Source organism: Pongo abelii, chromosome 14 (genome assembly GCF_028885655.2).
Source record: "Pongo abelii isolate AG06213 chromosome 14, NHGRI_mPonAbe1-v2.0_pri, whole genome shotgun sequence".
Lineage (NCBI taxonomy): Eukaryota > Metazoa > Chordata > Mammalia > Primates > Hominidae > Pongo > Pongo abelii.
In genome coordinates, this window is record NC_071999.2 from 51,649,583 (window position 1) to 51,673,895 (window position 24,313).

At 38.9% G+C, this 24,313-nt stretch overlaps 1 protein-coding gene across 5 annotated transcripts in view; it reads left to right on the forward strand.

Moving 5' to 3' along the window:
- LRCH1 (leucine rich repeats and calponin homology domain containing 1) overlaps positions 1-24,130 on the forward strand; it is a 201,711-nt gene extending 177,581 nt beyond the window's left edge. For 2 of the 5 annotated variants that reach the window (XM_024231039.3, XM_024231040.3), the window contains exons 17-19: positions 52-189; positions 5,088-5,165; positions 21,664-24,130. In XM_024231039.3, coding sequence (XP_024086807.3) covers positions 52-189; positions 5,088-5,165; positions 21,664-21,774 — 327 coding nt within the window. In that variant the 3' untranslated portion in view covers positions 21,775-24,130. The other 3 variants (XM_054529032.2, XM_024231037.3, XM_024231038.3) reach the window with 2 other exon arrangements.
- Positions 24,131-24,313: the final 183 nt, after the last annotated feature.

The window sequence follows — 24,313 nt, forward strand, 5'->3', positions numbered from 1 at the left end:
CAGTTACCTCAGTGTTCATAGCAACTGGCTTCCTTCTGATTTCCCCAACAGAGCATTGAGATGAGATTGAAGGTCAGTCTACACGAAGACCTGGGGGCAGCCCTCATGGATGGTGTCGTCCTCTGCCATCTGGTCAACCACATCCGCCCACGGTCGGTTGCAAGCATCCATGTCCCATCACCAGCGGTTGTAAGTAACACCAAAGGGAAACTAACTGACATAAAACAGACATTTAGGGGGCACTGTTGTTGGTTTAGGATGCCAATGGTATCAATAGGGCCTTGCTCAAATCTTTTCCGTTGGGCTCCAAACCATTATAAGGCAGAAAAGAAATGAAAGAATGGCTCTGAATGAAGCAACATTTTCATGGTAAAATGACAGACTATTTTAAAATAAATATATAAATGACAGAAACATAATTTTATTTCAATATCAAGCAAATCACTTTAAATAACTTACTGGGTGGGCACAGTAGCTCAAGCCTGTAAACCCAGCACTTTAGGAGGCCAAGGTGGGTGGATCACTTGCACTCAGGAGTTGTATTTTTTGTAGAGACGGGGTTCTGCCTCTGGCAAAAATAGAAAACTACACAATACAAAAATAAGAAAAATACAAAAATTAGCTCGGCGTGGTGGCACGCACCTGTGGTCCCAGCAACTCGGGAGGCTGAGGTGGGAGGATTGCTTGAGCCCAGGAGTTCAAGGCTGTAGTGAGCCATGATTGTGTCACTGCACTTCAGCCTGGAGACAGAGTGAGACCCTGTCTCAAGAGAAAAAGAAAAAGAAATTACTGATTGACTGATCAAGGTGCTAACTTTAAGACTATAGGAACATACAAATTTCTTTTTCCCAAGGGGTTATTTAAACAGTGACAAGTCTTTCAGAAAGCTTCTTTTGGTTGGTAACTTCTCTTCTAAATTGAATCTTTTTCCTCTATTCATCATGGAGGATTTTAGGATAGCCCTGAAAAGATGTGAGTTCTATGAAAAATACTGTGAATAACCTGTCGAGGGGTTGGTTAGCAGTCATGACTTCAACAATTTCTTGATCAGTCACTGCACTCAAGGACTCATTGGTGATGCTGGGGACATAGTGGGGAGGGGAACATGAATGAGACTCCTTAATGCCCCCCAAATCCGCATCTCTGCTGTAGAGGAGATAGAGCCTGCACTCAGGGCTCTCTTCCTAGATATCACAGCCATGTTGTGAACTAGAAGAGAGCCAGAGAATCAGTTTTATGGTTGTTCAGATGAAAGTGGAGGAATCACAGATAAACTTGTCCTTGAAGCCTACACAGGATTTATACAAATAGAGAAAGAAGAATCTCTGCTCACCCTTTTTGCTGTTTGTTAGGAGAGGCAGAAGAATTTAGGGGTTAAGAATGTTAGGTTTGGATTAAAATTCTAGAAGCTATACAACTTTGGGCAATCCTCTCTTGAACTTGATTTGCTCTTCTCTATAATGGAAATGTTCTTGCAAGTATGAAATAAGATACTTGATGTAATTTACACATATATGTAAGCCATTATTATCATTAGTGTTTATATGGCAAGTTTTCGAAATTTGGAGCCCCATGAAAGTGCAGTGTTCATAAAATCTCAGAGCCCAGTGTGTTGGACTGAAGCTCACGTGAAGCTCCTCTGCCCTATCCCATCCCCAGGAGAGCCTCACAGTGGCATGATTTGTCCTATTTTCTTTTCTCTTGACAGCAGGAAAAATTAGCCAATGACCTTATTTCATCTTAGTTTCTTATCTATCATGTTGAACATATTTTTTTCTTTCAAAGGTTCAACCACTTTTTTAGCCTCAGAAACATAGTGGGGACAAAAAGACCAATTTGTCTTCTTTTTCAAATCTACCTCTAGCAGCCTTAATGTGGGACAGTAAATTCTGTTCCATGATCCAACATGAAACACTCCAGTATCTTTTACAAATGAGGTCTAAACTGCCATAAAGTCGTCTGAGCCTTGTGCCAGATTCTCAATAATTTTTCCCAAGTTATGAGAGAGACACAACAGACACCTCAGCCTTCAATTTCAATGTACAATGATCATTTTACAAGACGTAAGAGGACATTATGAATTGTGTACCCATTTACCTTTATCTTCAGGAAAAATGCTGCATTGTTTTAGAAATCTTTTGGTTGTTACCTTTTTGCTTTTTTTAAATACAAATTTTAAAATTAAACAATAGGAAACAATGAGTGACTGGTGAAAAAAAGAAAATAAAGGAAAGCAAAAGAAAACAAATCATTCTTTATTCTCCTACGCAAAACCAATCACTGTTGCTTTTACCATTATGTCTTCTTTACTATAAGCTTTTTTTTTTTTTGGTAAAATTAAGTTGTTTTTTAATTGTGAGCTTCTCATATAGACTAGTAATTTTTTAAATGTATTATTGAAACCTAAATATTTCCCCATGTCATTAAAATTCTCTTTTTTTTTTTTTGGAGATGGAGTCTCCTCTGTCGCCCAGGCAGGGGTGCAGTGGCACAATCTTGGCTCACTGCAACCTCTGCCCCCAGGGTTCAAGCGTGACTCAGCCTCCTGAGTAGCTGGGATTACAGGTGCCTGCCACCACGCCGGGCTAATTTTTGTATTTTTAGTAGAGACGGGGTTTCACCATGTTGGCCAGGCTGGTCTCAAACTCCTGACCTCAAGTGATCTGCCCGCCTCAGCCTCCTAAAGTGCTAGGATTACAGGTGTAAGCCACCATGCCCAGCCTAAAATTCTTCATAAATGCCTAATTTACTAACTATAACATTTTAGCCTGTTTTATTATATTGTAGTTTTCCTTTTTAGAAATGCAGTTTGTTTCTAAATATCCACTTCTAAATGTCCAATTATCAAAAATTCTTCACCAAGCATCTTGATGCCCTTTTGGACCAGGCCCAGCCACATTGTAGCCGTAGAAACTGCTTTCCTTCTTTCTTCTGTGCCATTGCTCTTTGCCCCAGGCTCAGCACAGGCGGCTCCCTCTGCCTAGAAAGCCGTGCCCCACCTGCCCCCCAAATCTCCTTTGTTCTTCAGCATCATTAGCTCCCTTTCCTTCTCTATTTCAGCATTCAGAAAACAAACCATTCTCAACCCCTTAGGACAGGGTTTCTTCCTTTGTTCATTTTCCGTCACACCTACCCCATCACAACTAAGAACTATCCTGTATTATACTGTACTTTCCTTTAGCTTGCTAATATTTCCAGCTGCTCTAGAGGTAAGTGAGCCTGGGGATTTTGTCTTTGGCTCCGCAGTTGTATCTTTAGCACTAAGTTTAGTATCTGACCCATAGTAAAGCAATAAATGCAATTGTATCTGCCAGCAGCAGTGAATGAGAGCATCTTTTCTACCAGTATTATCACCAGCAAAAGCATTCTAATTCTTCATTCATGAAACTAATACTGTCCATTTTTTATGCCAAACCGAGGGAATATAGTAGTAAACAAAATCACTATCATTTTCAATATGCTTAAAGACTGTTCCTTAGAAAAATGAAGTTTTTCAGTCTCTGACAATTTGATAAACAAAACATGGCATTCCAATTGGTATAATTGGTGTAACTTTTTATTATTGGAGCAGTGGTGAGGTTGAAGCTTTAACCATTACGTTTGTCACAAGTACTTTTCTACCTGAAGTTAGGCAGCAATCTTCGAAGACGCCCTCCCTCACTCCCAAAGAGGGAGAATTATCTTTCTGTAGCTTGAAACACACTCTCCATTGACTTCTTTGGGGCTGACCTAAGTATTTGGAATGATGTTGGGCATCTTTGGAGTTTCAGAAAAGACTCACCTAAGGGCATCTTTGGAGTTTCAGAAAAGACTCACCTAAATCATGAGTAAATGAAGGAAGATAACGGGCCCAAATGATCAGAGACAAACGCTAGGGTCTTGGCATGATGAAATGCCTCTTGGTACCTTATCTGCCAGGTCCATGACCATTCTGTTATCTTCATGTCATGTTCCTCAGGTCTCCTTCTGTCTGCACAAGGCTTCATGCAGTGGCCTTGTCCTGAGACATGCCAGGGTTTGGGCAAAACCACCCAAGCAGCTGCTGGCGACATCTTTGTAGGGCCCACATGAGGGACGTGACTTCCTCCCTAATCAAGATGGAGAATATTTGTTTAGCTTTCAACTTAAATTGTTTCACAGGGCAACAGACTTTCTGTTTTTGGCAGGGCTTTTCTTTTTGTATTTAATAAATGATGTACAAATTAGATTTTGATTATAGTTGCTTTGTGCCTCTATAAGATGGAATGAATCCCATCATTCTCATATTAGCAGGATAAGGCCAGTCTTTATCACCGTGGCTTCTCCACCTACACTGTTGGAATCAGTCATGCCTCTTGCCTTCTTTCCTAAGGAAAATAGCGGAGGAATATTACAATTTAGCAAAGTGTTCAAAACGTACCATGTAAAAAAGTATAGTATATACGTGAAATGTGCCTGTTACCCATCCCACACCTCAGAGGCCATCTTTAACCAAGGTTAATTCAATTGTGAGAAGCTTTTGGTTAAGTCCTGAACATCCACCATTTTCAGTGCTGTTTACCGTGATATTGCCTCTATATCCATGGCTTTGGTGGGAAGGAGGTTAATTGGCCTGGTGAATTTAGACCCTTTATATAGAAATATATTTGTTGATGGGGAAGGTGATGTTTATGGTGTACTTTAGGCGAACTAAAACAGGTTACACAACAGTATGATCCCATAAAAACTATATATACGTGTGTATGTGCATATATATAAACAATATAAACATACACATATATATGTATGCAGAAAATTTTACATATATATACATCAGTGTATATACATGATATACATACATCTATATATACATAAGCATATATGTGTATCTATGTATGCATATATGAACACAATGTCTGGAAGAATAGAATCTAAAATATTAACAGTTTTTAATCTGAGATGGATGTTTCTGGGTGATATTTTGTTTTCTTCTATTTGCTTATGGTTTATTTTCTTTTTCTCCAATAAACATGTATTGCTTGTGCCATTTAGAGAGTTTAAAATTTAAGATGTTATTAAAATGGTTTCTCTTTTGATAATGCATTATTTCTGTATATTTGCATTTATAGCCCAAACTTAGCATGGCCAAATGCAGAAGAAATGTGGAAAACTTTTTGGAAGCATGCCGAAAATTAGGAGTACCAGAGGTAACATCAAACTTACTTCATATAACTGTGTTCTAGTAAAAATTTTATTTAATATATGAGTTTGAACCATTGAATCGATGCAAAGCTTTGTACATGCTTTTTTGTCTCAACTTTTTTTGAGAAATAATATTGAATAAATTATATAAACTTTTAATCTAAATTGCTCTATTGCAGTGAAATTAAAATGACTATGCAATATGTTCAGTTCTGAGGAAAAAGGGAAATAATTTAAGATTTTGAAGTGAGTGTGAAATTTCAGACTTGAAAAAAAAATTTTAATCCGCTTGATTCTCTAAGAGCAGAAATTGCTGAGGCTGTAAGTGAATCTTCTCTCAGGCTTCATAGAGTAGAATTTTGGAGCTGATGGTTTTCTTATCCCAGGCTCTTAAGCAAAGACCTACTGATTGTTGATTATCATTCTCTGTAGCTGTATTTTCCATATGTGGATTAAAAAATCAACATTGGAAATACTGTAGTTATTGTTATCACTAATCATTATCATTAATAATAGCAGTACTTGTGTGTTGCTTTATAGTTTGTTAACTATTTGCATTTCACTTTTGCCTTCAGTTTGCTTTGAACCCAATAGGCAATTCAATTACATATAGTTTGCTATTTTTTCTCTCTCCAACCTCAGACCCAGCCTCAGCCTCAGGTAGATGGCTGGGGGCTTTTAAAGACTTTGCTTTTAGTAACATAAACTGATATCTTAGGCGGACATGAGGCAATCCACTCAGAATATGGAGTAGCCATATAAATTGAGAAGTTTATCCTCACTGTGATAAACAGAAATTGATAGAAGTTTATTTCTTATGATTTCTTCTTCCTTAATGCCCCAGGGATAAGGTAATTTTAAAAATACATGAGATACTGTTTTGAGTATATAAAGAATTATATTTCAATATAATTCTACTCAGTGATAGGAATTAGTTACTGAGATTGACAAAGACTTTTTTCCCTTTTCTCTCTCCATCCTTCCTTCCTTTTTTTTCCTTTCTTCCTTTCTTTCCCTCTTTTTTCAGCTTGGTGGGATTCAGAGGTGGGGGATAGCACTAGACTTCTCATCTTATTTGAGGAAAAGGAGAGCATTATTTAAAACATCTTTAAGTCAGAGCTATATCAATACAAGGAAGCTTACAAATTTATTTTTTAAAGAGTGTAAATTTTATATAATGGACTGTCTTTGTGATCTATTCTGCTTTCAGCAATGTTATATTATAATCTGTCTATTGTGTGTGTACATTTTAATATTGCATATACATTTCTTGGCTTTGAATATATGTGTGAACGCACTTACATGCCTTTTCTAATGATTTGATTCTGTCATGGGCTAGTAAGATTTCCCATGTGTGAATCAAAACTCTCATGGCAAGCTTCAGATGACAAATTATTCGTGTCTGTGCTAGAAAGCACTTCATCAGTGCTTTAGGTCATTAGGTTATGACCTAACTCCCTGTGGTTTTTAAAACTCATCAATGTTTTTTTGGCTTACAGTGATATAAAATAAAATGGAAATGCCCTTAACCAATTATTGTGAGTAAAGATTGGTAATTAAGATTTCCTTTTAAAGTGGAGAAAAGGAAATTAAATTACTATAAAAATCCAGAGCAAAATTTATCATAATTTCTCAAGATGCCCCTGGCACTAATGTACAATTTATAATTCCCAAGAAGGTTCAAATACAGGCAGTGAATGATCTTTTTCTGGCAGTGTCCCATTTAACTATGTTTAGTATCACTTAGCATATTTTTGGAATTATTTTTAAGGCTGGAGGTGATTTTCTTTTTTTTCTTTTTCTTTTTCTTTTTTTTTTTTGAGATGGAGTCTCACTCTGTTGCCTGGCTAGACTGGAGTACAGTGGCACGATCTCAGCTCACTGCAACCTCCACTTCCCAGGTTCAAGCGATTCTCTTGCCTCAGCCTCCCAGGTAGCTGGGATTACAGGTGTGCGCTACCACGCCCGGCTAATTTTTGTATTTTTAGTAGACACGGGGTTTTACCATGTTGGCCAGGCTGGTCGTAAACTCCTGACCTCAGGTGATCCGCCTGCCTCAGCTTCCCAAAGTGCTAGGATTATAGGCATGGGCCACTGTGCCCGGCCAAGGTGATTTTCAAGTTTGCTGTGTGTGTGTGTGTGTGTGTGTGTGTGTGTACACATATATATCCTGATGAATAATCCAATAGCATTTTACTGGTGACTAGAATTTAAATTTACTGCTACTAGACAAAAAGTGTGTTAACAGTTGTACTTCTTTAATAATAATGTTAAAGTAAGTAAAGAATATTTAGTGACAAATCAGAAATTCCTATTGCAAGGCAATTGGCATTTTCCTGTATACACAAAACAACATGTTTTCATCTCATAGAGTACATGAAATGTTTTTACCTTAGGAATATGACACTAAATTGAGGGACCAGATGACTTCCCTACCCCACCTTAGATATTTATACTTCCTTCACTGCCTAGGAGGGTTGATGTCTAAGTGTATATGTGGCACAGTACAATTGATGATTTACACTGAAAAGGTAATTATATCACAAGACTTCTTGCAGAAATTCTCCATCTACGATTAGACATTTTAAAAGACATTTTTAAAGACCTAAAAAAAGAGGACCTATATCACCTATATCATTACTTTTTCTTACTGCATCAAGCTTAATATTTGAGTAATAAAATATTCACTGATTTCCTAGTAGTCAGTATAGTTACTTCCCTCTAATTTGCAAGCTTTTTCTACTTCTCCACCTATAACTTATCTACACACACAGAAGCCACAGAGATCTTGAGTTCTGCATTTTATAAGCTAAATATCTAACTGACAATGATAAATCATCCTGTAGATATTGAAAAGTCACAGCTGTGTTCTTAAGCCTAAAATTTGTTGTGCTATGTAATAGAATCACAGTTTGAAACTATAAACCAAAGTCAGGGTCAGCAGTTTGTATAATTTTTTCACGTTCATATAGATGGAATACAGTAGCTGAGCAGATTTAGTTAAATTATTACATGTAAAGTAAGAAAATGGGATGGAAATAATAACAAATGATTTTCTTTCGAAGTCCCCATAAACACAGTCCTAGGCATTTGCTCCAGGGTGGGTCACAGTTCATGACACACTTCTCTTTGCTTCCACAGCTGGAACCACCCTGTGGTTTCTCTAATATCCAGGAAACATGTCTATGCGGGTTGTGGCAGTATACTACCTAAATTCACTGAATAAATAGTAAAGGTTAGTGGGTGAGACTATCCCTCCATGACATTTAAAAAAATTTATTCTGATTTTTTAAGACGGGGTCTCACTATGTTACTCAAGCTGGTCTCGAACTCCTAGGCTCAAGACACCCTCCCGCCTTTGCCTCCGAAAATGTTGGGATTATGGACATGAGCAACTGTGCCTGACCCTTGGTGGTATTTTAAGCCCACTTTTTACAGTAGGGTAGAAGACAGTAGTTCTGTTGTGGCTGATTCATAAATGCAGCATTTTCACATTGGCTACATTCAGAATTATAAGCATCATTAGGTACCATCCCACATCCCTTTGTGCTGTTGATGCTTAGTGGTCAGACTTTGTAGCTGTCTTCGACCTCTAGTGCAAGCATCAACTTGCTCTTGAAGACAGGCCTTAGTGGGCTTCCAAATTCTTTGGGATATATTTTCTGCATCACCTAAGAATCTGACTCCCATTAGGCGTTCACCCCATGAGGCTTTTAATGGACACATTGGGGCTTCCTTTGACTTTTCTGAGGGCTCTTGGAGATTCCTGACCTCTAACCTCTATGTAGCAGATTGGCTATGTGTTCCTGGTTGGTACAGTTCATGCTTGACTATTGGAGGTTTTCAAATGGATCCAAATTTAGGGATATTTTAGGGCTCTTATTAGTATTCTTTCAGGTTGAGAGAAATCTAATTTATGAAGCATCAAAAAATTAGGAAATAGATATTTATTTGGTTCACCAGGGAAACTTTTCTACTTAATTTTAAATAGGTAACTTTGATCTCAAGCTTCTGTAAGGCATGAGGTCCTTAGTTTAACAGACTTGCCTTCTTTAGATGAGGGGAGTTAGAATAGAAATGTACTCTGTTGTCTAAATGTTCAGCCCTTCATCTTCCTTACTGTTTCCAGAGAAAAGATAGAGAAGAAGATTAAAGGCAGCAACTCAGCTGACAGTGGTAGACTCCTTGACAGCTTAGGGCTCCTTCCTGCCTATCAGCTCAGAGTGCTGGAGGAAGCAGAAAGTTTTCATTCCACATGCACAAGGGCAGGTCACTTGGCATCCTTGAGCTTCTGCATCAGCCAAAGGGAGTTCCAAATAAAACCCTAAAGTACATTCAGATGCTAGTGATGATTGTGTCAATGTAAGTGGAATTATGGCTGAGTTTTCCTTCTCTCTTGTAACTTTCATATTTGCATTTTTTGTGTTAAAGGTTTTATATATGAAAGTCATAATAGTGTTCCCACTTTACACCCCTTGTGAGGGTTTAGGAAATTACACATACCACTGATTGAAGTTTTTGTTTTTGAAAGACAATCTATAAATTGAAGCTACTATTTTTTTGTTTTAATCTTAAGAATAAGAGAAATGGGTCCCTTATCTTCTCTGAGCCTTATACCTCTTTTTCTTCCCCAAGTCGATGACTTTAGTGTTAATTTAAATCATAACTAACACTTTGTGGAAGGATGAGATTCTTATTACAAGATTTATTTTAATTTTCCATTTATATTGGTTAATTCTAAGGGTGAAAGGTTCATTGTTTTATTAACATCAATTTTAAAATTCATAATTTATTGAAAACAGCCAGTCTAGCTCTTTTCTAGCTATAAAGGATGCAATTAATTTCTAAGCTATTCCTAGCTTTCTCTGAGTCCATAAAATTGGCAATTAGTTGTCATATATTTGGAGAAGACTGGAAATCCTTCCCCACCTCTCTCCTCTCCCTGCCAAATTATACCTCATCGCTGAATTATGGCTTTAAATATTGCAGAATGACCGTGAACATTCTTATATTATTATATTTTAGATTAAAAAATACTTTGTAAGCATATTGACTTTTTATGTTAAGATTATATTTAAGTAAAGTAAATATATTCCAAAGTTTTAAATAAAACTTCTGCCTAGATATGTTTAGCTCTTAGAATTTAGACTGTAGTACACCCTGAACTGCCGGATCTGTCTACTTTTCTCTTTGTATCCATAGTATTTGGAGAACCTGGTCCAGTAGTAATCTCGGACACACACTCTGGTTGTGTGCAACCTAAGTAAATTTCTTAACCTCTGGTGATTGTGATTTTTTTTCACTATAATGGACATTAGCATCCGCACTTGCCTCTGGGGACTCTTAGTGAATTAACTGTGTTTTACAAATGCCTTGCAGTGGTTACAAATGCTCTGTAAGTACACGGTGAAATTTTGCCTCTTTAAATTTCCTTCCTTTTTAGCATTTTCCAATGTTAATTTTCATAAAGAAATAAAGTATAATCTCTATGTCCCTCTCAGTAAGGCTAAATTTTGGAAAGCACAAAGGGCAGAACCTCCCAGGTCAGAAATTAGGAATTTTAGCCCTGGTTTGCTTCATGACCCCATTTCAAGGGCTGAAACGACTGTTGGCTATGTGACATAGGGTTGAATCAGAGAGCAGCTCACACTCCACACAATCATCATGGTGCTTCAGATTTTTGCCTGCCAGACAGTCTTAGATCCATTCCTCTTTCTTTAGAGATTGTGATTTAATTTAAATTAACCACTATAGGCTGTGACTCTAGGTCTCATTCACTTTAATTAAGCCCAGAGTCTGTGGCATCGTGAAATTGTTTCCTGGATGAGAAGAATGGTCTGTGTTGCCTGCCCCCATGAGGAGTGTACTACTGAAAACTGCCAAGTTGATCTGACTCTAGTTCTCTGATGGTGCTGCCAGAGAGCAGACCAGACATGTTCCTTAGGGTTCTGCGAAATGTATTGAAATACTTGCTGAAGATAGAATCATCTGCTTTTAACATGAAAATACTAGTTTTGTGAAAATCACATTTCAGTTTGCATATCAGCCTTCTGTCTTATGACTGCTTTGCTCGGATTTCCCTGGTCAAGCACAGCATTGCAATAGAAAATTCTTATTGCAATAGAAAACTTTTCTTAGATGTTTCCTCATCTATTAATCCATGAGCCGCATCAGTCTCCCAGTGAAATCCAATTTATGTGTAGCTGTTTTAATTCTTGGGAGAACTCTAACAGTGGTAGCTTGATTTCTCCAGATCCACTGAGAAAAGATGCAACATCTGAATACATATAACATGATTTATTCATCTTAAAAATATTTTGTTAAGAGTATCTCTAACTTCATTAATAAAATAAAATTAGAATGTTTTTAATCTTATTCAACTAACCTAATTTTGTAGTATTCCTACTTAACTGAGGATATCGAGCTAACTTCAGAGGACACAAGTGAGGCAAAACTTCTAACTTGGAAACATCTTTCGGTTGCTCCATGATGTGTAGCTGCTTAGCAGTGAGGCCAAAATAAAGGACAAAATTGTAGCAAAGTATGTAAAATATACATAACATATATCTCAAATGCCTCACCTAATTTGTAAATAAAACTGCATTTATTAAATAGATCACACGTATTTTCAATCTTTGTTTAATTTGGAAACAAAACCACAGCTTTTATTTCTTGCTAATATATCAGTTATAATTCCTGTTAATTTTAAACTGTGGTCATTTCCGGTTCAGGAATTCAGCGTATGAGACAATTGTTTGCTTTCTGACAGCAGTAGGCTGCTGAAAGTCAACGCAGAAAACTGAGCCTCTTAGTTTGCAGTTAGCTGGGAAATAGGTGTTCTGCTTCCTTACATGGTGACTGTTGAGTAGAAAAACACAGAGGTCTACTCCCCGTGCCCCAATATACCTGTTTAGTAGTGAAGCAGTGGACATAGTAACTCCATGTGGGGGTATACTTTTATTCTCTACTCTCACTACACATCCATCCAAGAAGCCTCCCCTAGACTTTTGGTTAATGTGTTGTTGCAAAAATATGAAATGTAATGTACTTTCTGACATGTGTAGGGACATACTTAGAACTAGCATTCCCCAGAGTTTATCAAGCATAAAATGAAAAAAAAAAATTAAATGTGTGTGTTAACTTTCAGAGAGAATTACTTTATATCCAAGTCTACATAGACCAGGGTAAAAAATGCACTAAGAATGGAGAGTAGGGGTAGGGATTCCATTTTAAACTTTATAGTTTTTCATTTAGTAAGGTTAAGTTGAAATGTCCCAAGTGAAAATCTCTTATTTTTATGCCACTGATGAGCACATGATACCTTGAAAATGATGTGTAAATTGCAGAACATGCCGTTCCTCCATGGCGAGATTGTGAGTGAAGGATTTCTTTGACCCATTGGCACAAAATAGGTATTCTATTCTACTATTATGATGGATTAAAAAATCTTTGATGATGAAAGGGTCTTACCTGCTTGAAATAATGGGTTACTCCTGCCATTTGCTAGTAACCAAAAATGTGTGCTTCTTTCTAGCTGTTCCTCCGTGTATTTTTAATTGTATGCACTGTCTCTTTCTGTTCTAATGGCTGCCCTCGGAATAGGCTGACCTCTGCTCTCCGTGTGACATCCTGCAGTTGGATTTTCGTCACATTCGAAAGACTGTTGACACTCTGCTGGCACTCGGGGAGAAAGCCCCACCACCAACTTCTGCCCTCCGCTCCAGGGACCTTATAGGCTTCTGTCTTGTCCATATTCTCTTTATAGTGCTGGTCTATATCACTTACCACTGGAATGCTCTGTCCGCATAACGTCTGCACGTGCATCCAAACGCTGTGCTCTGTCACCCTCAACCTTTGCAGGGTCCTTCCTCCCTTTGAGCCTTTGCCTTGCAAACTTCCATCCCTGTCATGTCTTCAGTAATCTCTCGAGTTTTGAAGCTGAATGTTACCAAATCAGATTTTCCAGAAGCACAAACTTTGTAGAATACAGTTTAGTATAATTCCTCTCACTGAAAAACGACGATGACTGCAAAGTGTATTCACACCGCATGCTTCCTCATCTACATAGTGCCAGCAGCAGTGCCATGCAGTTCCTCCTCTCCCTCCCGGTGAGCTGCTGCCCTGGGCAGAGGGGAGGAGGATTCCAGGACAAGAGTGTCGAGGACAGGGATTTAACATATGGAAGTCTTTCCTTTGGGTCAGTATTGAACTAGAATTCTGATTCAGGACTGGGCAATTGAGCTGTATAGGGGCCACCTTGCAGGGGGGACAGAAAACTAACATTTTGGCCCAACTTGATCTATACAAAGCTTTAATAATACCACTATTGACCAAGTTGGAAATACTATCTGGACGTGTACACGTACACACACTGCCTTGATGGCCATTCGATTGGATTCCTCCCAAATTTCCTAAAGAGGGAGCCGCGGAGGGCACTGGGCAGTGTGGCCGCCAGCTTCCACCCTGGCAAGCCCCTCTGTCCTATGCAGAAGGGCGCTCCAGGGAAGGAAGTGTCATTGCTGTTAGAGCCTCACGTGGAGGAGTCACCTAAACACCAGTTTTTTACTGCTTAATTCCTTGTTAGGTCTTCTCTTGAGGCTCTTAGAAAAGTGTTTTCCAGAGAGATTTCTATTTTTGAACAATGGAACGGATCATTGCTTTTTTGCCACATCACATAGTAACTGCCGGTCCAGAATGTGACGGATTCGACTCTATTCATTTTCAAATAAAGCCATGAGCCATGGAACATTCTTGGTCCTGGTGCTTGGGTTATGATGGCAGGAGTCAAGAAGAAGATTACTCTCATTTTAGAAGAATGTAGTTTCTCTAATTATTTGAAATGTTCATTTAGCCTTTGATTTTCACTGATATTAACTAGCAAACTGCTTTATTTTTAAGTCAGCTCAAAGGATTATATAGTAACTATATCTGCATTTGGAGCAATGTGATCAGTTTGCATTTAAAAGGAAAAAAAAGAATTTTATCTTAGCCAGAATGTCCCTGGATTCAGGGGTGTCTTTGTATAATATGAGAGGACCTTGTTCCAAGGTCAAGGCAGCCTCCTTATTTTACATGCTGTTTGCCAAATCCTGTTTCTTAGCTTGGGGAGATGATGGACTTAGCTTCCTCAAGATAAATTTCTAGTTTATTAAGATGCAAACAGCTCTCATAGATGGCTACTAAGAAGAAAATCTTATTTTTCTGAACATTTTCATGAATCCAGGGGACTTGAAAATATGGAAGACCCACATAGTTAGAAGAATATATTTATAAAGATTCCTTGCTGCTAAGTCAGATCAGATTTGCTAACAGGAAGCATTCTTTACATGACAGTATCTTGAGTTGTGTGAGTTTTTTTTCCTCCTGACTTTGTGTTGATTGGTGAAATGCAGGGTATGTGGAAGTTATCTAATTAACCTCAGTTGTATATGAATAACACACAGATGTACTGAATTACTTTTGGTGCTATCTTGTACTCTTCAATCTGTAACACAATAAAATCCCTTTGTACAATGTCTAATGAGCACCCTGAGCCATAAATTGCTTAATAAACACATTTTGGGTGGTTATTCCAAGTTTTTATCAGCCCCTTGATACATGTATTCATGAGCTCTCAGCATTCCCATCCAGCTCTGCAGTGCATTGAGGCTTCTCTTTAATGGTCACCACTGTAGTGGTTTTTCCCTTCTTTCTGGGGAGAAAATGGGAAAAAAAGAGAAAACTTACTGGGTTGCGACCTTAAAAGAAAATAATATCAATAAAAACTGAGTAGGACACTCATGTAAGAGTAGATTTAATTTTCAGTGTTGATATAGTTCAATTAAAACATGTTAAAGACAAATTAAAAGACGTTTAGATTTTAATTCTGGCATCCAAAGTATTCTTTGGACGCACTTTGATTTTTTGTGTCATTAATTAGTCTGTACTCTAATGCGCTGCACTTCTTGGGATTTATTGGATGATGTTTTTTCATTAGTAGTATGGTAACTAGCAGAACACAATTAATTTAGTCCTTTAGGCAGAAATTTGAATGAACTGTTCTGTCCATTGCCAAGCCATTAATTTCTAATCAGAATATTAAGCTTCTCTGTGGTTTTTCTCCAAGGTACCCATGCACCAGCCCTTATGCTAACTGGATGCCTGTGGATGCCTGCCCTTGCCTGCCTTTACAGCTTGACTGGGGATACCTGGCTGACCTCCTTAGAGTCTGAGAAGTAGGGATGTCACTGAGTGGTTTATTGTGCTGACCACATCTCCTTCTCACAAGAAAGACCGTTTTTTTCAGTACTCCCTTCCAATGTCAGATAAAAGGAGCCAAGTATCTATTTACATTTTTTTTTGAAATAGCCATTTGTATTCTCTTTCTCCAGTTTCTCCAACTGGTGGCAACTCTCCACTCAGTGTCAGGATTTCCAAAATTTGTGACACCTAATTTCTAATCATCTTTCCTATTTATGGATTTCTGGTTTGTTATTTGTAGGGAGAGACACTTATGAAATGGGGCTGGTGGAAAGGGGCCCCGCAGAACTACAATGTATGATAATTGAGTATAAATTTCATCAATGAGAGTAGATAAATAAAGGCACTTGATATCCTGCTGCTATTTGTTTGTAAGAAATTAAAACTAGTGCATAGTGAGCTGGGTTATCTCTCAAACTCATGTAGATGCCTGATTGAGTCATAAGGACAAAGGGTGTTTTGCCTTTGCCTGTGGGGAAAAATTAGGGATGATATTTTAAAATTTTAAGAAACTGAAAGTTGTTTTGGATTAGGTGAAAAATACTTTAATATGATTTTATTTCAGGAGACTTGATTTTTAAAAATTAGGCTTCATATTTCAAAATTAGTTCTCAATAAACAATCAATTTGGTATATAGAATGTGCCCTTTTTTTCTTCTTTAAGATGGTCAGAGTCTAGTTTCCTGGCTTTTCACTGCGACTTTGTTCATCTTTGTGTTCATTCCTTCATTCCATAAATATTGAATGAGCAATCTCTGCAAGGCCCTGGGGATAAAAAAAGTCACTGGGACACATGGCCTGGTCCTCAAAAAGCTTACAGTCTATAGCAGGAGTCTGCAAGCTTGTTTCATAAAGGGCCTAAAGGAAACATTTTAGGCTTCTCGGGCCATGCAGATTCTGTTGGGATTACCCAGTTCTGCTTGTGTACCATAAATGCAGCCATAGATGATACATCGAACATAGGTGTGGCCGGGTGCCAATAAAACTTTATTTACAAAAACTGGCTGTGGGCTGGATTAGCCTGCAGGCCATAGTTTGCCACCCTTGATCTAGTAGGTCCTTAGACAAGTAAAGAGGAATTCAAGTGATAAGGACCTGTGGTGGAACGGGTACAGGATTCTGGAAAAGAGACCTGACCCTGATGGGGAATAGGGGACCGTGAACACACCCTGGGATGGTGGTGTTTCCACTGAGACTTAGTAAACGTGCAGGAATAGCCAGGTGGAGTGGGGAGGGGAGAGGGACTAGGGTTGAGGCATATGTGTGTGTAGAGAATGAAGTGTTCTAGGGAGAGGATGGACTAGAAGGTAGCATGGTTGCAAAGTAAATAATCCAGGGAGGAGCAACAAGAAATCTCTGTAAGATGTTGAATGGTCTCCATTTCACATTGAAGAAACTGATGCAGGAACTTAAAGCTCTTGTACATTAAAATAATGCACAGATAGTTTTAAAGCTCAAACAATGTAGTGCCAGGACTTTATATATAAGAAGCAGCCTGAACAAAATGAAATATGCTGGTGGGATGATGCCATTTTAGGCTAGTGGCTGGCTTAGAAGTAAGTGTGGGTCTCTTTGGGAGCATAAGAAACTGTAGAAGGAGGAGAGTCAGGCAGTGACGGCTCATCCTGTTCCCAGCAGGTGTTTTCTGCCAGGATAAGATGAGCTGAGTGGCAGAGCTAACCCTGACACTGAGTTGAGGGTTCGCTGGTCCCACCTGACATTGAAATTGATGGGACTTGCCATCAAAAAACTCCAGGGGCCATGGGACCTCTTCCTATATCATGACCGCAGACCTAACATATTTAACCATTAAGTAAGGGATTTATGGGAGGAGGCATAGTATTGTGGAAAGAGCCCTGGCTCTAAGACACATGTGGTTCAAACCCTGGTTCCAGGACTTACCAGCTGTTTAATGTCACAAAGTTACTTGAACTCTCTTTCTATCTTAGTTTTCTCATCTGTGAAATGGAGATATTAATGTTTGTCTTGCAGGGTTATCATAAAGAAATCACCAATACAAAGCTGTAGTGTTGGTGCCAGGCATGTAGGAGGTAGCCCAGAAGTTTTTCAAAGCTAGCATTTAGTCTCTATGGCTTGCCGTCTTTTCCAACGTCGTTTGCTGTGGCTCAGAAGGGTGGATGAGGGGATATGGGTGAACCTAATAGATTCTACCATTGGAGAAGTAACTTGAAGCATGAGTTCTTCAAAGGCAGTCAGAAGCATTATTTTTGTGCAGGAGACTACTTCATGACTCTGCTCAGTACTTTAAAAAGAAACACAACAAAAAAAGCCCATGGGCAAACTAAGAGTCTACTGTCACGTTCTCAACAAAAATCTCTGGGATCCTATAACAGTGCAACTTAAATTCATTTCAAGTCAATATAAAGGTACAGCTGTCTCTGCTGTAAGTCTGTTATGAACAAGGGGCCTGCTGGAAGGGCCACTTACCTGCCTGATCCTTAGAGGGCCCTTCTCTTCTGAGTCATTCCTCATCCAGCTGTAAACCTACCACAATTCCTTCGTAAGTCCAGCTTCTGTGCACACTTCAAGGATCCCCCGCTCTGTGGGAGATGCAGTGTCCTGACTGGTGTGATGGCAAATGGCCCTGACCCCTTCTTGAGACGCCTCCTGGTTGGAAGCCTCCCGTTGACCATCCTTCCAACCAGCACCTCAAGGTGTAATTCCCACCAGACTCTTCATTCCAATCCTGTGACAGAATAACCAGAATGGCCATGCTTGTATAAGGTTTCTGTTTTCCTGTGCAAGGTTTCTTACATCCCTCCAACCTCAGCAAAGTAATCTGAGGGCACCTCTGGGCTTCCTCCGGGGGTCTGAAAAGAGGCAGGAAGAATTTGAGGGGTACCTTTTTATGTCTTCTGTTTACTCCTCATCACTAGCCATACAAGCAGAAGGGAGGATCTCAGACTTTGCACCTGGCTTGGAATGTGGAGACCAGGAAGGCGAGAAATGCTGCTTGAAAAAACAAGGGCCTGGGAAAGAGGGTGCCCTTCACCTAACTCAGTCTGTGAAGTGTCCAAATGTCCTGTTGGCGGGAGGCTGAGGCCCCGATACCTTCCCATCCCTGTTTCTGTGGAGCCCCCAGCCTTTCCGTCACATGCCCTTCAGCTTAGAACCCTGCAGGCCACTGGAGCCACTGCCCATCAGGCACTGGGGTCAGTCCCTCATTGGAGGACACATGCCACTCTCCTTTTGGGACACAGGATAGGACACCTTGCTCCATATAAGCTGTGTTGTTCGCAGAGATTAGGCTATATGGAAATACTCATGCTAAAATTCAGGCACATTCTAGACTACACATAACTAAATGCTGAGGTTGAAAAGCAAAATGTCTTGCTGCATTGTCTTAGGCAAATCCCTCATTCAAAAATTTCTGTTCACATTCCTTGCCCAGTGTTCTATTGATTTGTTAGTGTTTTTCCTACTGATTTGTTGAGCTTATGTGTCATATAAAATGCTTTGTAATTTTTTTTTTTTTTTTGAGATGGGGTATGACTCTATTGCCCAGGCTGGAGTGCAGTGGCACAATCATAGCTCACTACAGCCTCAAATTCCTGGGCTCAAATGATCCTCCCACCTCAGCCTGCCAAGTAGCTGGGACGACAGGTGCACACCACTGTCCAGCTAATTTTCTTTAATTTTTTTGGAGAAATGGGGGTCTCACTATGTTGACCAGGTTAGTCTCGAACTCTTGGCCTCAAGTGATCTTCCAGCCTCAGCCTCCCAAAGTGCTTGGATTACAGGCATGAGCCACCACACACATTGTTCCTTTTGTAATTTGATGCAAATACTTTTTTTAAAGTGTTACTTATCTTCTTATTAATCGGGTTTGTTTTTTTAACACATGGATACTTTAAATATTTAGGTAATCATTTGTTTTGCTCTTCTTCTTTGTGACTTTTTCATAATGCTTTTTTAGCTTAGAAAATCCTTTCCCATCCATTTATCAGAAAAAAGTACTAAATATTCACCTTTATGTTATTGGGAGGGGTGTTGTAGATTTTTTTTTTAATGTTCAACTCTTTATTTCATTTCAAATTGATTTTAACATATGGTATGAAGTAAAGACTTGTTTTCCCCAAGTAATATCTGGCACCAGGAGCTTAACTATACTTAACAGCCATTTACAATTTCCTGCAAAGCCAGATGTCGACTTGGGTGCTGTCAGAGCCAATAGAATGAGGAAGACATCTTTGCCCTTGTGGAACCTGCCTTAACAATGAAATGCCAGATTCAAGTGATTTCACAAGCCTGTGGCAGATGGTGCCAGGGGAGGCTGGACACTGTTATCAGGCCACAGATATCCCTCACCATGCCACAAAAGGAGGCACCGTTGTTAACAGCCTGGCTCACAGCTCACAACTCAGACAGAACTCCCCCATCCTTTCTCAGGTTGATACTTGGCTAATAAATTGTCAGGCAGCATGAACTTGCATGTTCACCTGATACGCCATTAACAAGATAATCCTAGTTTGATACACAGCGGTGACATGAAATCACAGTTAAAATTGTTCTTTAAAGAATCAACTGTCTTCTGTTGACATGGGGCCATCTCTTAAGGCCTAGGTTAAAGTCTGAGGTTCTCTGAATTTGCCACAAGGTAGGGAAGGGTGAAAAGTAGATACAGTAAGATGGTGAGAGAGTAAGACCCACTGACATTTGAGACAGTGGAACAAGTTATTGGAGATGTCATGGCATGTCCTTTAAAAATCTTTTAAGCACAGAGCGCCTGTGTCTCTGGAAATTTTTGGAGAGTTCTGCATTGAGGCAGCAAGAAGATCTGGTTCCTCAAGCAAGTGTCACGTGAAAGGAAGCCCTTCCTTGCAGAGCACACCAATTGGCTTCCTGCTGAACAGTGACTCCATCACCTAGGGCTGGATGCAGATCCCACTTAAACTCTCCTTCAAAACAGCGCTACTCAGCCTTAAAAAGAAGGAAATCCTGTCATTTGCAACAACATGGATGAACCTAGAGGACATTATGCTAAGTAAAATAAGCCAGGCACTGAAGGACAAATACTGCATGACCTCACTAATACGTGGAATCTAAAAAAGTTGAATTCACAAAAGCAGAGAGTAGAATGGTGGTTACCAGGGGTTGGGTGGGGAGGTGGGGATAGGAAGATACTGGTCAAAGGATACAAAATGGTGACTATAGTTCATCATAATGTATTTTATACTTGAAAATTGATAAAAGACTCTATTTTAAATGTTCTTACCAAAAAATAAGTATCTGAGATAATGGATATGATAATTAGCTTGACTTAGCCATTCCACAATGTATACTTTTATCAAAATATCATGTTGGACACCATAAATAAATACAATTTTTTTTTACCTGTCAAAAGAAAAAGTAAACATTGGGCTGTGGAAAACACACTGTCATTAAGTAGATAAGAGAATATTTGCTGTGGTGTCTTTTCCCAGCCAAGGAGACACACCCTGGAAGAAGGTTCCCTTGAATGATATCAGACCAGGGTGAAATAACAAAGGTGGAAAATTATTTCATTGTGTTATTCTGTAAACTGGTTTGTGGAGCATGAAAGGTTCTACACACAAGAAGTGACTCACGCTTATTGTTTTTCTTAAATAGTATGTCCTGGACATTTCCCAAGAGCAAAAATGCAACATGAGAGAGTAGCAGGACATTTGTGTCTTTGACAGTTTTATGAAAGAGTCTTGAAAGGGAGGCTGTTGAGGGCTGTAGTTATAATTACCAATTTATAAAGACTGTTCATAAACCACGAAGAAAGGCTGCCAGTCCACCCACTTGCCTGCGTTCCAGAGGTCACAGGAAGTAAAATGAACTAAATGAAGTTCTATGGTCAGTATAACAATGTGTGGTCGATACAAATGAATATTTGAGTGCCTTTAAAATGTGTCGGGGCTATTTGCAGTTTTGCTTTATAAGAATAGAAGCTATTATATTCTTGGTGAGTGCTCTCTGATTGACTCTGTAGCTCAGTTATTTAGTGTAAAACTTTCTTAAATATTTAGATCTGCAGACTTCGTGGTGATTAGGAGCCTTTTTGAAACAATCTGCATGTGTGAAAAATCATTATTTTCTCTGCAAACATAGAAAAGGTCTTTGCAGTAAGTTGAAAGCAAAGGAAGGAGCTTGGTGTAGGTGATCAAACAGGCATACTAGAGGGTTCAACCTAACTTTGATGTCATCAATGATGTAGCAGGATTTTACAATGAGAGTACGATCATCTAAAAATTGATATTTTATTCTTTTTCCTTTTAGGAAAAGCTATGTCTCCCCCACCACATCCTTGAAGAAAAAGGCCTGGTCAAAGTGGGCATTACCATTCAAGCATTACTAGACATCACCATAACGAAGGCTCTATTCACATGAAACTACCCCTTCTCCATTGGGGGCTCAGACTCTGCTCTCATCCAGGATCCTGAACTCTGCTCCAGGCACCTGTTCAACTCTCTCTCCCACCCACTGCCTGTCACTTCACTGACTCCAGTTACATTGAAACAATTTTCAGTCTAAGGGAGGATTTTTTACCTTTCAGAGCTGACCTCCGACTTTAAGACTTGACAGGTATTTATCTTGAAACCAGAGAGGGAGCTGGAGAAAAAAAAAAAACTGAGCAGCACATCAATGCCTTTTCTACCCTCCTTCATCCTTTCCACACTCACCGACTGCCATTACCAAAACGCCAAGCACAACCGTTTTGCAGCAAGACGCATTCGTTTTATTAAAACCAAACTCATTATGTATTTAGTAGGGGGGAGGGGGGCACAATCAGGTTTTTCACCACCAAATTTTTCAAGAAGTTTCTTGAGACCATTGCCTTTTGAAAAACTATTTTCGACATACAAAATATTTATATAAATATTATTTATTAGTGATTTGTTATTCATCCTTTGGATGCAAATTGTAAATTAGGAAACTATTTTATTACTGCTTTTTTGTGGTTAAACACTTTATTTTAATATTATAAATATTGAGTTATTTTCTATCCTCTTTGGTGTGCGGTAGTTTAGGTCTCAGTAATCATGTTTCTGGTATATATGATTCCAAAAAAAAAAAAAAAAGCAAAAAACAGGTGCTTTTGGGACACAACTTTTCTGGGGAGGCAATATTGACACTTTGGTTTGTGGAACGTTAGTCTTATTTATATTTCTGCATTCCATCCAGTTTCCTACATTCCAGCAGCCCTCTGTCCCCCAATATAATGAACTGAATAAAATCAAGAGAGCACCCCAAAGTTATTTGTAAATAGCTGTGATGGAAAAAAAAAGACATATTAAACTTGAAGCTAAAATGTGAACAATTATTTTTTGGATTCATACTTCTTTTGCTATGCACAAAACATTCACGTTTTAACACAAAGAAATAATAAGTGTTAGCATCGTGTGTCTCGAAGTATACTTTTGCACTGTAACTTGGGTTACATTAAAGAGAGCTTAGCACCAAAGGTAGATAATGAAGAAATGGTATAGGAAAGTGGAGATGATAAAAAGTTGATTGTTGAACCAAAAAGGGTTTGAAGGGAAGCTTCGACTGAGTATCAGAAATTACTTAAGGCACATAGGACCTGAATCAGGAAACCAGCACTTCTTACAACTGCCAGTTTTAAAAGAGGAAATGATTCTGAGATGTGCTCATTTTATTTTAATTTGGTGGTTGGTGGTTTTCCAAGTAGTCTGTAAAATCCTGCAAGATTCACAGTCTCTGGTGTGAAACCTCAGAAGTGAGTCATTGTGAGCCTGTGGGCAGCACCACCAAGGCAGGCTAAGGGGAGGGTGCAGTAAGTGGAGTTTGTGAGGCTGAGTGGCTGAGGAGGGAGCAAGTGCAACAAAATAGGGCTAGAGAAGAACCAGCCAAGGAATGGAACCCATGCTGCTCTCAGAGATTCAGAGGGCTTCACGGAACACGGCAGCCTTCTGCAGGCAGTTCCATGCATGTGCACTCACGCTGCAATCACAGATGTCCCAGTAATTAATCTTTCTAAGTCTTGTGAATGCTGACTGCACTTTCACCTCCTTGAAAAGCCATTAGAAGTTTTTAGAGCAGCAAGCAGCCACAGTTTGTAAGACAAATGTAGAGGGGGATGCAAAAGAAATGACACCACCAGGAGGAGGATTCAGTGTGCAGTCAGCACAGACCAACATCAACCAAGGCAATGGCTGCCCTCCACTCTTGGGAAGATGGGGGGAGGTTTCTGAAAACAGAAATTTGGATTGGCAGCTAGCAGTTATTTCCTATCAGATGTACTGTGCACTTTAACCTAACTTAAAATGTATTTTAATATTTTTCTGTACTGCACAAATACCTGTTTTGTCAAATAGCGTAATTATGTAAAGAAACATTTTGGACAAAGAGTGTATACAATTTAAGCAACATTCAAAGGTTGACTATATAACTAGGAGTTTAGCCTGCTGCACCTTCACGGGCATTCAGAATGCGGGGTCCTGAAATATTTTCTTACGTGTATATATGGTAGCATGAAGCTTTGTAATCATTGTTTTGAGAGATTTTTTTTTCAAAATTAAAGTATTTCTTTTGATATTAATTTTTATTATTTTCTTGAAGTTGGCTGTGTAATGTAAATGGCTTCAGTCTTCTGTAAAATTGCTTTTTTTTCTTTTAAATGCAGTCCTTGTATGGCTAAGACGTCTTCAAGATCCTTGTACACTGTTTATATGTGCAATAAAATGCATGGCCAGCTGACAGTATTGTCAGTGGACAGAATGTATATAGTGCAAATATCCTTCCTTTTATTATTTAACAGCCATTAAAACTTTGGATTTGTACAAACCACTTTGTGATTGACTTACCCATCAAAAAGGTTGACCCTGGTCATACACACACATCATAGGGTGTCATTGCTGAAACAGATTGTAGCAATCGTATATATATATGTATATGTGCACATAAT